Source organism: Podarcis muralis, chromosome 3, assembly GCF_964188315.1.
Source record: "Podarcis muralis chromosome 3, rPodMur119.hap1.1, whole genome shotgun sequence".
Classification (NCBI taxonomy): Eukaryota; Metazoa; Chordata; class Lepidosauria; order Squamata; family Lacertidae; genus Podarcis; species Podarcis muralis.
In genome coordinates this window covers 32,279,365-32,294,881 of record NC_135657.1, presented here as the reverse complement: position 1 = coordinate 32,294,881, position 15,517 = coordinate 32,279,365, and the positions used below count along the sequence as shown (strand labels likewise).

General features: G+C 39.8%; 1 protein-coding gene across 7 annotated transcripts in view; it reads left to right on the top strand.

Annotated features, from left to right (window-relative positions):
- The first annotated feature begins 1,895 nt into the window (after positions 1-1,895).
- CDC42BPA (CDC42 binding protein kinase alpha) overlaps positions 1,896-15,517 on the top strand; it is a 149,630-nt gene continuing 136,008 nt past the window's right edge. For 3 of the 7 annotated variants that reach the window (XM_077925627.1, XM_028724492.2, XM_077925625.1), the window contains exon 1: positions 1,897-3,624. In XM_077925627.1, the coding sequence (XP_077781753.1) occupies positions 3,447-3,624 (178 nt within the window). In that variant the 5' untranslated portion in view covers positions 1,897-3,446. Of the gene's footprint in view, positions 3,625-15,517 lie in introns of all 7 variants that reach the window. The other 4 variants (XM_077925629.1, XM_028724490.2, XM_077925628.1 and 1 more) reach the window with 2 other exon arrangements.

Below are 15,517 nucleotides of genomic sequence, written 5' to 3'. Positions count from 1 at the left end.
AAGCTGAAACCCTCTGGGAGTAAATCACATTGAGCTCAATGGAACTTGGTTCTGCGTAGACATGTCTCCAATTGTGCTATTAATATCAACTTACCATTCCTCATTTTTAAAATACATCATTCCTCTTTTGTACTATCTTTTATAAATCCTCCAAAACATTTTAAAGGTTTCATTTTATTGTTTCATAGCAACATAAATCTTTATAACATTAAAAAAATTTAAACTTTGCAGGAAAGCAAAACTCCACTGGGTGTAGAAATAATCTTCCAGGCCAATGTTATCTCCCACAACTTAGATTTGTTAGTTCATTATTTTCATGGAACTTTTGAAATGGGATGATGCTTTACGATGGGGTGATATTATCATGCAAGACATCTGGAATAAAACACTAAGTTTTATGGGCTTAATATGTGTTGATTTTATTTATACCTTTGTGTACCTTGGCATGACATGCTAGCATAATGGAAATCCATTAGCCCTTTTTATATTTAAGTTGCAGACAATTTCTATTACGAACCCTGCCTTTTCCCCAAACTGCAGCTTTGGCTTTAAAGACAGTCTATTGCCCTGGATGAGAAAATATGGAAAAATGTGTTTCTGCAAGAAGTTGTGAAATTGGAGTAATTGTAAAAGTTCAAGTTGTTTAGAAATGTTGGCCTTTGTTAAGACACCTTTGTCTCCCTGTATATTAAAAAATGATGTCCCCACCATACTACTGTGTTTGCAGACTGTGCACCTATGCACATGGAAGTAGCCAGGATTTATGTTGGAGGGGGCAGGATTTGTATTGGGGGGGCAGAACCGAGCTGTCTGTGATGTGATTGGTCAGCTAGTTAACTATTTTTATTTATTAACTCAAACGGGGGGGGGGGTGGGCTTCATCCCCCCCCCCCATGTCCATGCATATGCAGCAGACACAGGGGAGGAAGAGATAGCAGGATCTAGAAAGAAAGTTAAGGGTGAATGTGGGCAAGTAGGGGAGAAAATACACATACAATAGAAAGAGGACTAGCTAAAAATGGAAAGTGCTGGAAGGACCTACAACAAAAGCTTCAGTGTGTGTGATGGAAGTGCCAAATCAGTGTGATGGGGCAGTTACTTTGGCAACCCTGCATTTTCAGTAGTGATCCTCTGCGGGCACTTTGAAAATAAGGGAATAAGGAAAATAAGGTTGTGTGGATGACACCGTGTGAAAGAAACCTTCCGAACATTAACAGCACAATGCTAAATATGTCTACTCAGAAAGTCCCACTGAATTCAATGGGACTTTCTCCTGGGGAAATGGGTATAATTACACCTTTAATGTAGGGGGATCAAGGCCATCCTAATTTTTTTAATTCTCTTTTTCAACTGATTCGTTAAAAAAAAAGTCAATAGCTGTAGTTCTGAAATAATGAGTGCCCTCCTCACCCAAGTGCCTTTTCCTAAAAAAAAACCAAGATTTTCCTGTTCGTTTTTAAGTAATAAAAAGGGGGCTATTAAATACCCTGGGACAGAGAGAGCCCCCAAACAGGGAGGGTCCTCTTTTTAAGAGGTGGGAGCATACAATGCAAACTAGGCATGGGGGTTCATAGCCCTAAGGGACTGTGCTTGTTTATATATATATGTGTGTGTGTGTGTGTGTGTGTGTGTGTGAGAGAGAGAGAGAGAGAGAGAGAGAGAGAGAGAGGCGGGTGGGGGGCATCCCTCCTCTGAGGGATCCATGAGACAAGAAAAAGCAGGGGGCCAGTTTCGCGAGGTGACCAAGAGGCAGCAAGACAATCTCCCAGCTCTGCTTAGCAACCTGGTCCTGCAGCAGCCCGCAGGGCGTTTCCGCGCTTGCCGTCCCCTCCCCTCAGTCCGCCTGTATCCCTGCATTCCGTGCTGCGAGAGAAGCGGCGGCGGCGGCAGCAGCAAGCAAGCAGCAGCATCCCTCCCAGGCTCGTCCATTCCGAAGCCAGCTCGTCTCTCCCTCTCTCCCTCCCTTCTACCCCCTCGCTCTCTCTCGTTCCCAACAGCCGCGGCTTGTCCTCTCCGCTGCTGGCTCAGTTGCTGGGGAGCGAGAGAGAAGGGGAGGGGGGGTGAGGGGAAGAGGCCGCCATGTTGGATCCCGAGACTTCAGTAGCGGCGGCGGCGGCGGCAGTTTGTGCGTGAGGGCGTCAGGAGCAGCCGCGGGGCGGGGGAGAAGCGGAGGCCGAGAGGAGGAAAAGGAAACCGGCGGCGGAGGCGGCGGGCGGGCAGTTGTGAGGAGGAGGAGGAGGCCGGGAAGCTGCAGCACCAGCGCCGCGTCGCCCTGAGAAGATGCCTTAAACGCGGCACCCGGATTGGGAAAACAGCGGCAGGGTGGAGGGGGGGGGGGGAGAAGCCGGCTGTGTGTGAAGGAGCCCCCCTTAGTCACCCTGTTCCTCCTCCTCCTCCGCCACCCGCAAGACAAAAACAAGCAGCGGCGACATGGAAAGGATTTGCTAGGGATTATTCGCTCAGCCACCCCTTGGCCGGCATTTCCAGGGAGGGCGAATATTGGCCCCTCCAATGCACCCGCGGGAAGAAGGAGCGGCGGCCTGAGGAAATGAAGGCTTCACCTTTCTTGGTCGGGTAGCCGGAGAGAGGAGCTGGTGCGACGGGAGAGAGAAGAGGGAGCCCGACCCTGAGGGGAAGAAGAAGAAGGCTCCTTTCCCGGGGACTTTTCCTGCCCTTCTGCTGCTGCTCCTCCTCTTCTCCCCACCCCCCCGCTCTCTGAAGAATTGCCACTGATGCATTTTCCAAAGGGTGGTGGAGGTGGAGGTGGTGGAGGTGGAAGCCGTGGTGGTGGAGGAGGAGGTGGTGGCGGCGGCGGCGGAGGCGGCAGCAGCAGCGGATATTCTCCATCGCTAGACCTTCCCAAGCCTGTGCATTTTGTTTTTCGCCGGGGGCCTCCCCTCTCCCCATCTCCAGCGATCTTTCCCTCTGCTGCTCTTTCCTCGAAAAGTGAATCGCCGGTGCAAATTGGATGGGGGTTTTACACTTTAATGATGCAGTAAGGATTCGTTTCGGGATTACGTTGCATGATCTGAATTTTGAATGAAGGAGGAGACCTTTAAAAAAAAAGAAAGAAAGAATAAAATCGCATCTATATGAGAGAAGAGTGGATTCAGTCTTGGGTTGGGTTTCTTTTTAATATTATTATTTAAATGTATAAAATATATATTTTCTCTTTTTAAATGTATTAAAAGAGATTTTAGGGTAATTATTTTTCTCCAATATCCTGTATATATTGTGTGTGTGTGTGTGTGTGTGGAAACAGCTGACCAAGACAGAGCACTCAGAGTGGGAATTCTTGAGATGCATTGTACCTTCAGCACCACCCCTGAAGAAGCACTGACTTTTCAAAACACTTTTTAGAAACTAAAACATTCTGATGTGTTAGAGTTTTCGAAAATAACCAGTAATAATAATTGAGGAGAGGCCCATTAAGAACTGAAGCAATCATGTCTGGAGAGGTACGCTTGAGACAGTTGGAACAGTTTATTTTGGATGGACCAACTCAGACAAATGGGCAATGCTTTAGTGTGGAAACGCTGCTGGATATACTCATCTGCCTTTATGATGAATGTAATAATTCACCCCTGAGGAGAGAGAAGAATATTCTGGAGTATCTAGAATGGGGTAAGTTTGATCAAACATGACATTCCTGTCCACTTTTAGTATTCTGGTATGATTTATTTTAAGATTGCATGTGTTTATAGCTAGAGTTTACAGCTACTAAGTCATTTTGTGTTTGTATTTTACAATACAAAACTGGTGAATAACCATAATTTTACATCAGGAATCTCAGGTGCACATCTCCTAGGGAGTACTGGTCTTGATGATGGGCCTTTTAAGGCTCTGCATTTGAAGTTTACATCTGTAGAATGAGTGACAGTGTAACACCATATGACTTATTATATATATGTATACGTTTGCTTAGCTAAAAGATAGTGAAATTGTATGTTGCTTGCTTGAAATATTTGCAATATCTGCAAAAAAATGGGGAAGTGGGAGTACAAAAGGGTCAGATGTATCCTCAGCTACTGTTGACCTCTGTAAAAACACATTGGAAAAATGTAAAGTTGGTGGGTAGGAAAATGTGTATTTTCTCATTCTAAACACAGTATTGTAATACTTCAGGATTTTTAATGAAAGTCAAATGATAATTGGTGACTGAACAATGCTGGCATCATGACAAGGCTGGTTATTTATTTCCTTCTAAATATACAGTAGTTAGAGCACAAGAGATGAAGTCACATGAGAACAGTTATTGTATGACCTTCAAATGTCAAAGTCATACTGTAGATAAACATGTATTTTTAAAAATGTTTGACCAAAATAGTACAAGAGGATTGAAACATTTTTAGAAAATTTTTAAACCTGTTTGGTTTAAGCTAGTTATATCAAATAACCAGGATCTTCATAATAAAATCCCTGAAAGAAAGCCATTGTGTGCCCTGCAATCAAAATAAGCATAGCAGGTTGTTCTTTTTTTCTGCATTTTTGGTGTACAGATAATTAAGGCAGCTTAGGTACTAACAGTCCAAACTTGAACAGTTTATTGTATGGTAAGTCTCATTGATCTCTGTGGGTAAAGGATTGTAGCCTAAGTGTTACTTAACACTGCAGTTTTATACCCACTTACTTGGGAGTAAGCATTATTGAAATAATTAGAATACTAGACATTTCTGTATTGTTTCTGGCACAGTTTAGAACAGTTGCAGCTTGATATTAGGTCATATCCCTGACTAGATGCCTTTAAAAAGAAAACTAGATTGAAATTGTTAACCTGGTTGTATAAATGAAGTTTGGCAGTTTCTCTTATGTAAAATGTTTTTTTAAAAGTTGAACCAAACAGGTTTAAATCAATAGATTAATATCTGTGTGAAGCAGGATAAACTTAGCAGTGTGAATATGACAGTAAGGCTCCATCACATTGAATGTACATCTTTCAGTCTCTCAGTGAGAGCTCTTTGACAAATGAATGTTGTTTCATGATTCTCGAAGTAACTTCAGATTTTTAAATTAGTACTCTCATTAGGAACTTACACTGTACACTGTCAAAAGATAAAATACTATCATGAAGATTTTAATACTTCTGTACATGTGCCTCTGTAGTCTTAAATTTACTTTATTCTCACATAAAACTTTTCAACTACCAAAGGAAAATATTCATTTCATTTCAGATACTCAGTTTGTTTGAAGTGTATGGTTATATAATTTACAGAGAGAGAGAGCGAGAGCAGGCAAGCAAGTACATATATTAACAAAGAGTATTTGAAGGTAAATTGTAGGATAGTGCAGTTCCTGTAGGGATTATGGGAAACAGGAAATGTAATGTAGGGAATAAGGGCTACAGCTTTTGCTCTCATGACTTGTCTTCCGCTTTTTTATATTAATTTCTCAGGGACAGTGATTTGGGACAAAAATTATTTGCGGAAACATGCTGAGCATCTGAATTTTCATTGCTTTCACCTAAATTTACAGTTACATTGATGGGTGTGAATAGTATTTGTGAAGGCTGCAGCAGCTCGCTCATATTTGTAGCAGGAAACATCATTTTGAAGTCATTCACATGGGCTTGATTTGGTTTTTGTTCTGTCTTATTGTGTTTGATCAGGAGGGTGATTATTTTATGTATTTAAAGCATTTTTGCTGTTTTCAAGGGAAAGTGGCTCCATTTGGCTTGCATAAGATTACAAGGCATCCCTGCCCACAGACTCACAATCTAAAAGACATAACACAAACGGAAATGAGGGTGGGGAGGGAGGGGAGCAAACTTGGCTGCAAAGTTATTAGGATGACCAGCTTAAATGGAAATGGGTCAGAAAGAGCCTGCTGGAATTGATCTCCCAGCAGAGCTGGATTAACACTTCTTCCCATATTTCTGCTGCAGCCTGATGGAAAGGCTGCTGCTAATTGACAACTGAGGGAGGGAGGAGCCTAATGAAACTGGTCTCTCAGAGGTAATGGAGTGGCCCTGCAGACCCATCTTTTCTTCTGTTGTAGCCACTTTGTAATAGTTTCCAAAACTGAAGGTGGGAAGAATGTTTTCCTGGAAATGCTATCATGTATTTGTAACGTGCTTAAAGATGTACCCTATATGCAAAGGGTAGTATAGCAAAGGATAGCACATTTTGTTAATAAGTTGCACATTTTATTTACACTGTTGTGTGGTTATTGTTTTTCCAGCTTTTAGGGTGCATGATGGCTACCCAATCAGTTTAGTTCTGAGTGATCTTCTAAAATTCTTTGTGACTTGCCTTTTCTTTAAAATGCATGTCAGAATGAAAATGTGTGGCAGCAGAATGGTTAAGCGTTTATAGAATGGTTTATAGTTGCATGTTTGTGTTTAGTTAAAGCCAAGAATATCATACTTATTCCTTACTGTATCTGACTGTAAATTTCTTGTACAGTTTACTGTTTTAAAGACTTCATGTTAGGGTTGTAATAAGCATAATTTGGTAGCTAAAGATTGTAGAGCTTCTGATTTTTACATATTACCGGTAATTGTGGTAGGAGTAGTGGAAAAAGATGGCAGAGATAGGCTGTTTTTAGATTAACATAAGTAGATCTTTAAATCTTCTATTCTTTTGTTTATGGAAACACACAATGTCTTCTTTATTTTTTAAAAAAGTATTTAAAAATACTCTGGATGTAAAAATATTCTTACAGAACACCTTCTTTCATATATAACTTACTATTTTGTAATCCTTGAGGACCAATCTTTATAAATCCTGGAAATACATAACAATGTTGGTCTTGAGCCACATTGTTTATTTGAGTGTACTCCATGTATACATGAGCAATTTTAGTCTCCACTGAACGCTAGTTACACTTAAGTGACAGAATAAGGAGATCCTTTCCTTGTAGCAACTGGAGCCTGCCAGCTGGAAAGATTTGAGAATGCAAAGCATGTTGTCATCCTTTTGTATAACAGCATCCGTTGTCGCTGGTGACCCTGGAAGAGGTAACTTAGGACAAGGATGCAGAGGATTAGAAGAAGTAATACAGCAGTGAAATAAATGCTAAAGTGTGGTATTGGTTAATTTTAAAACATTTTTTTCCCTTCAAGGAAGATATCAGCATTATTTCTAGGGTTGGAATGAAAGCTACAAGTAGGAAACTTTTAAGGCTGCAGTCCTAATACTATTTTAATTTCTTAGCAAGTCACATGCAAATCATAGGGAGTAATTTAAGCTATTATTTAAATGATTATAATGGTGTTTATATAGTGCTGTAGCATGTTCAGAATGCTTAATGTACTTTATCTTAGCTATGCTTATGATAACCACATAACATGAGTTGGTAGTATTATCTCTATATTGCCAATGGGAACTGAGGTTGAAAGGGAGTGGCTTGCCTGAGGCCACCTTCTGAGTTCATAGAATATGTGAGATCTGAAGGATCTTGGTTCACACCTTAGTCTGTAATAGCTCATCATTATGACACCACTTTTAATGTATGCCCATTGTTGCACAACATAGACTCTTTCACTTGTACACCCTTATGCGTTAAGATGGCAATAACTCAGTTTTATAGCATCCAACCAAAGCTGAAGTATCAATGTCCTCATGGCCTGCAGGGGTTTTCAGAGCTGACATGTTCAGCATGCCATGTATTCTTCTGGCTCTTTATCTTAAATTAATAAATGAGATAAATATATATCAGAAGCACTTAATAATGTGGCAAGAATAAGTCAGGTGACAAGCTGTGACTTGCATGGAAATCACTGTTAAAACTCAGCTACTCCTGTTGGAAATATGTGCATAGACAACCAGTACAATAATTAATTAATGATTTACAGTCTTATACCAATGAGAAAAAACAGAACTTCATATTTTGACTCTACTATATTATATTTATGTTATTTTATAAGTAATTCAGAATTGCTGATCTGGTCATTGATATACTTCCAGTGTTAGAAAAGTGCTGATGGTTCTATTCCACCAAAGGTTGGATATTCCATGATATGGGGGAATCTGTATTTTGAATTTTTTCCTTTCCTGTTAGTGGGAAGTAAAATATTATGGCTGTAGTCTTGATCAGCCTGAGTACCCCTACTTGCACATGCAGACTTTTAAGGACCCCCTTTTATTAGTTACACGTATCCCCCCCTCCAAAAGGCTTCTACCCAAGATGTTCCTGGAGCAGCACGAAGGGCTATTGGGGGGATGTCCTTCCCCCAGAATGTATATGTGGAAGTGGTTTCTTCACATGCATGTGGCAGGGGGTGGTGGATCTTACTTCTTTCCCAGGCTTTGCATGATAAATGCAGAAATGAATGTTTTTGAGACCACCTTACTATTAAAAGTACTTGAAATTCCAATTCCATGCAGTTGATAGCTAATCTGGAAATGTTAAAAAATAGAGCAAGCAACTCATCTTTTTAAAAGAGAGATTTGACATTTAATGCTAGTCTTGTATTTATCAGAGGTTGTATTATATGCTACTAGTGTTTGACTACTATAATTTGGCAATTACATTTTGATGTTTTGACTTAAGCACAGCAAAGCGAAGACCTTCAAAGTACATTAAAGTTAAATAGAAAATTCTCATTGAAAGCAAAGGGATTATACACAGCATATATAGCAGAAATTTACATACATATATTTTTCAGAGTTGGAATTGGAGGATGAGATAAGCAATATACATGTGCTTGACTATAATCCTGTCTCTGAGGCTGAGTTCATTTATAGTAGTCTAATGCACACATTTCAATATATAAAATTGTCTTTTGCTCACTGAATTAATACAACTTTGTTGTTTCTTTTGTATTTTTGACATTAAATATTTAAACATGAAATGTAATTGATGGGAGGAGAGCATGGGAGTATCCCATTTGTGGGCTCAGACTGTCAGGCTGAAGTTACAATTTTAAGTAAGAACAACACACAGAGCAAACCTACAATTAGGAATGCTACAGCATTAACTTCCTGACATGTCCCCCCCCCCCCCCCCCCCGTATTATTTGGCCTTGTCTACAACATCTCCTATTTTGGATCTGCTTCTGTATGGTTTGCTAAGTACTGACTGGTTTTATTGTGACTGCTTTGGAGAGCCTATGATAAATGTAGGACTATTTGTTAACGTGGGAATTCTGCTTTGGTCTCCAGAAGACACACCTGCTGTTCCACTGTGAAACTGCAGGCATATACAGTGGTACCTCGGGTTAAGTACTTAATTCGTTCCGGAGGTCCATTCTTAACCTGAAACTGTTCTTAACCTGAAGCACCACTTTAGCTAATGGGGTCTCCCGCTGCCGCCGCACTGCCGGAGCACGATTTCTGTTCTCATCCTGAAGCAAAGCTCTTAACACGAGGTACTATTTCTGGGTTAGCGGAGTCTGTAACCTGAAGCGTATGTAACCCGAGGTACCACTGTACTTGAGACTGTACTCACACACACTCTCACATACATAGTTCTTAATTGAAAAGAGCTTAGAAATTCAACCTAAATGTTGTCTTCACTGCAAGCCAACTATGATTTGAGCTATTTGAGGTGATCTCTAGATTTGTAAAGAGTGGGTGCTGTCAAGGGATGTGGCCTCATGGCACTGGGAACCATTAAATGGCCTGAAGAAACCAAGAAGGCAGCGGAAAGGGAATATGAAGAGTAGGACTGGAGAAGACAAAGAGGAAAGGGGTCAGGAAGAGTGGCCTATGCAAACAGGTTGGATGGGAGCAGCAGGTTGGGGAGTCTGGCAATCTCTAGCTCAGAGGTGTAGAAGGCCAAGCCAAAAGCCCCAGGGAGGAAAGGAAGCTTTTGGAGGAGCTATTGGGATGGGAACAGCCAGGTGGAAAGCCACTATCCTATAGCAACCCTGAGTTTAGGGCAGAGCCGCCTACATCTCTGGTGGTGGGAATTTCACCTTCCGGGGGGGGGGGGTTCTCATCCCTTGACAGAGATTGTATCCAGGATGAGGAAAGTTGAGAGAAATTATTCCCAGACAGGTGAAAAAGAAGTTATGCCTCATCTTGCTGGGCACTGCTCTCAGATTGGGGCATGCAGGGTGCTCAGGTCACCCACAGGATTCCTTACCTTGAACTTAAGCCTAGGAGCTGATGCTGTCAAGCTCCCAGGGCTTACATCCGCTTGCTGGTTTTGGAAGCCTTGGACTTGCAGACTTCAAGATGGAGGGTGGTGGGTTCAACATGCCCTTCTTAGGAGACACTTTGACAGGAGCTGCACTACCTATGACATTAAATGTGTGCTTAATCTGGGCACTCTTATTTTGAAGGAAAAACAGCTGCGTGGGCCCTGATCCAGTCTGTGCTCCTGACCAAAAGCTCCCCTGGCTACTTTTTGCCCCCAGAGGTGCTGTTTACCAATACTATACCATATTTGGATGTAAATAATGGCTGGCAAGGAGATTTGAAACAAGTGCAGGATCCTTGATTAGGTCCTTGTGCAGTTGTTGTTCTTTTTAAACTTTCAAACTAAAAGTGGCCAGTTTTGAAGACACTTTAAAAAGAAGTGTGTTTAACATATGTATAGTTTGGCCTGATGGCTAAAGTTTGATTGTTTTAATTTCAGAGGATTGCAGCTAAGTTAATAAATGGGAACAGGAGAGAACTATTTAATGCTGCATCTACAAGTATTTTAGGAATTCCTCCTATTCCATCCTGAGATACTTGGTATGCTTTTGGTTAGAAAAACATAAAAATAGAGAGATCTGAATGATTTTAGAAGCTATGTTGCAAGCCTCATGACATGATTAATGAACTAAATAGGGCTTAAGCATATTTGAAGCTTTAAGAATTAATCCAGTATTTTGCCTGCGAGAGCCATGAGTTTATTTTTAAGTTTATTAATTAAACTCATAACAAAACAATGTACTTTTCGAATAATGTTACTTTCCCTGACAACCATGGAAGTTAGGACTTGGGGTGGAGGTGGAGAGATGTGTTTTGCCCTGCTAAACTAAAATGTATTGGTGCTGTTATAAGGTAGAAGAAACATCTAGAATCTACATAGAATCCTTCAGTGCCATAAGTAGGAAGTTTGAGGGCAAAAGTTACACCACTGCCTACCTTTTCTGATCTTTTGGATATAACTTACATACACTGTTGCATAGTCTTGCAGTTGCTTTATCTCTTGGTTGATTCGTTATCAAATGAAGTCACTTACCTACTTTGGCGGATCTGTGATATACTATATACCAAATATTTTTAAGATGACAGCTAGTCCCACTCTCCAATTTTTAAAATATTTTTTCTTTTCTTCAGAAAAGCAAGGCTGATACTGTACAGAATAACCATTTTAATCCCATGATTCTGTAAAATTTGTGACTGTTGGACTTCCTTGAGCTAATATGTAACAAAAGCAGCTTCCCCATTCTCTTCACCATTGGACTATACTGCCTATACCAGTGGAGAAAGAAGTACTAAAATTGGGGGAGGGGAGAGGGGAAGGAAGAAAAAATAATTAAGATCGAAAAGGACATTCTGTGAAGGAAGAGATACGTTACTTTATCTGGGAGCCTAGCTTTTAACAGTTCTACAAATGCTGCTGAATAGAATAAGCTTAACAGGAAATCTGTGAGCGCCTATTGTAAGGTTCATATTAATGAATATTTTTTTCCGTGTAGGATATATGACTAAGCACAATGCTGAATCTGGGAGCGTTTGCTCAGAAACACCCATTATTGACTCTTTCAGGTGTATTGCTGATAAAATCTCATGCCACTTGAGAAGCCATGCGATTGCTGGTTCACATAACCTCTTTTGGCATGCATGTTTACTGAGCCTCATTTCCTGGTACACCAACAACAATTAATGTTACAGCTTTAAAACACTAGCATCTTTCCCTCCCTCTTTTCTTATATTTTCATATTTAGGATATCTAAAAGTAAATGATTTTTGAAAGTTTTAAAGTGTTTCATTCCAAATTAAGGTATTTCTTAGAGTTTGTTCTTCGACAGTAGAAATGATGCATAACCTGAATGAATGGTGATTCATTCATTATAATTGTTATAACCAAAGGCATTTCTTCTTTGAAGAAAAAACTGGCTTCTAGTGGCATGACTTGGATTATTATTATTAATATTTATTAAATTTCTGTACTGCCCTTCATACAGGGATTACAAGGCAGTTTGCAATATAAAAACACAGAAACATAACATAGTAACAAACTAAAACAATTACCCCTCCAAAAAAATTTTAAAAGCCATCAATTGTTCAATTAGCCAAACGCCTAGGAGAAGAGGGCACTTTGCCTTGTGCCTAAAGATATGTAATGAAGGCATCAGGCAAGCCTCCATGGGGAGAGCATTCCACAAATGAGGAGCCACTGCAGGAAAGTCCTGTTCTTGTCTTTTGCCATCCTCCAGAACTCTCACGGATGGAGCAAACAAAGAAGGGCTTCAGATTATGATTGCAGGGTCCAGGTCAGTTCATATGGGGAGAGATGGACTGTTATGTACATGTTTCTGGAGTGTTCTCATGCTGTAGCTTCCCACTCATATTTATTTGTAACTTTTAACTACAGGGAGAAATGGATGAAGCTGTTGGATACTTTTGATCATCTATTTGATTATGTATATACAGTTGACAGTAATTAATGGGTTTTTACTTCAACTGAAGGGCTATTTCATCTTAGACTGTAAGAGTGGTGTATTCTGCTTCCATATTTATATATAACAGTGCCTGTTTCATGAATGGACTCTGTAGCTGCTGGGCAATTGCCTAAAAATAGTTCTTAACACACCCAGAAATCTGGATTTTAACATTTCAGACAGAAAATGCCACAGGGCAGTTGTTCAGAAATCCAAGTATTTTTACCCAGTTTGGCTTGCATTTGGCTCTGCTAAATTCTTAACAGACTTTGAACAGCTGTGCTTTTTCCTCTATCCCCTGCAATGCATTTGACTAAGCATGCTGTTCTGTTTGGTCCTAATTGGAATGATATTAATATTCTTGTAGAAGCTAACACAGATATACTTTTGTTTTCTTTTTGTGATTTTTGTGTGCTTAGGAAGAGTTTATAGAAAATGCTTTTTCAAATAGAAGTTTCTGGAGAATTTCATTATCTGTCTAAATGCTTTAGATCATCATAGGAAATATCTTTCATTTTCACTCCCCTCCAGTTTGGAAAATACATTTGACTAGTGAAAGAATAGTTCAGATTAACATCTAAGATTAGTGGGTACTTTTATTTCTGTATCAGGAACACTGTGTATATGCATAAGTTTGCTGCAAGATTAATCTGCTGAAAAATAATTGGGGATCGCCATCATGTGCAGCTTGTGAGCCTCCCAGAACCATCTGTCAGAGGCTGAATGATGGATTAGATGGTCCTTCAGTGCATCCTGCAGGGCAACTTTTATGTTAGCATAAGATGACAATAAATCATCATTAATTAATTCACTTTTAAGTGACTTCCAGTAATATGTACAGTTCAGTCAGGTTACATGAACTGTTCCTACCATGCCATGTATTTTGAATGTTCCCACAATCCCCTCTCTCTTTCACACCTATACCCTTCCCTTCCCTTCTTTTCTGTTTCTCTGCCTTCTCACTTATTTTTCTTTGTAAGATAATTCTGCCCTCTTTTTCTCCTTTTTTCTTTCTGTTCTCCAATCTTCCAAATTGAATTTCCTCCTTTACACCATCATATTACCTGTCTCACATAACAGCATCTCCCAGTGTCACTTTGTTGGACAAGGCAGGTGTAGATTCAAACAGAATGACTGGCCAGTCCTAGAGTGCGGATATTGCAAAGAGTTGCACTGCATGCAAGGTGTTGGAAGGTGAATTCCAGGAGTGCTTGCCTCAGCTATGTAAATATTTTGCAGAGGGAGTTGCTGTCAGCTCTTCTGGATCCCTCTCCTTTTTTCAGTGAAAGGTCGTAGTGATTCTAATTTATGTTAATGATTGTACTCAGGAATCCAGAGCTAGCATTTAGTTCAGATTAACTAATGTGGACTGCAATGGTGTAGTAGCATAGTTACTGAAATTAAAAATGAAAATATCCCAGTATACTCTTTATTGACCAGAGGGCTGTTGTGCTTCTCAGCATAATGGCATGGCATGATGCCGTGAATATGTGTGTTGTGTGTATTTTAATTTTCCTAGAGCACTGAAAAACTGGGTTAGCCCTTGACTTGAGACACATGAAAGTGCAGAGCAGCTTTTGGATATTTATAAGGAATGTCCCTCAGGCTTTATTATTAAAAAGCACATATTTCCTCCATAGGTAACATACCTTCACCAGTCCAGGTACATAGCAATTTCCCTCTTAATAAGAAGGTTTGAGCATCTCAACTGCATTCTCTTTTACTATTGTGGTGTAATACATACTTGTCTCTCAGAAAACAAATTTTCATTTTGTTTATGTTGAATTTTAAGTTAGATAAATGGAAGAGGGGTTCAGTAATTAAACACCTGAGAGTTGGAGATCTGGGCCTCAGCAGTATTTTAATTACTTCGTTTGATCTTAATTAAGGTTGGAGAGTTGTTGCTGTTTTCATCACAGAGAAGTGGAGAGACACTTTAATAATATAATGGCTTTATTTAACCAACTTCTATTGGTAAAACTGAATGCATGTACTAGTGAGAAATGTAATTTTCATCAGACTGTAACAAGAACTTCACCAAGTAACAAATAATTAATTTTGATGTTATTGCACCAATATGCAAGTCAGTACTGTTTCATTTATTTTGTATATGTAATGTCATTTAATGGTTTAGATTTGGGCCACTACCTACCTGAGTGATTAAAGCTATGTAGACCTGTTATTTCTTGTTACCGTTTTTTACTTAGTTTCCATTGTGCTTCCCGTTCCTCTTAAACAAGACTTCTTTGTGCTTGCCATAGATACATCCAGTCATCCCTCTGGTCCCCAGACCCTGGCTTGAAAGTTATTTCTGCTCTAGAGTAAAAAAACAACAACTTATGGGTTGGTGCCTGGAAAAGGCAAGGGATGGCTGGGTTCATAGGAAAAGAATGCTGCAATGTATGCAGAATAGGGGAAAGGGCAAAAATAGTCACCCGAGTGGATCATGCCCTACATTTTTGCCTCTGAATATTTATTATAGTTTGTTGCCTAATACACTTTGTAGTGCTTGCAAGTTAATAGGTTACCTTATCCTGAAAGCTCAAAATCTCTAAAACACATCAATGTCAAGTATCTCCTTAAAATTACACTATACAGTGGTAACATGGCTAAGACCGCAAAACAAATTAAAGTCCTTTCCAATGCTATAAATGTTTGTTGAATAGCAATATTTGGAAGGCAGTTGCTGTTTACTGATGGATTGGCATTATAAAAGAGAGTTAAACTGAATCTTTTAAAAAGTGCCATTGACCTTGTACCAGGTGTGAACTGTTCATGCTGTCATCAGGATATACAAACCTTTTGTCATGTAATATTTCTGAGCTTAGTCAACTCCTTTTGGTTTGCAGTAGGAAGTTGCATACAGTCTATTATGTGACTGTATGGTAAAGAACAAAACCTCAGGAAATCCTGTGGCTGAGAGACTGCTCAGGCCATGCACTTTAACTACCGGTACCCCCTCCCCAAAACCAACCT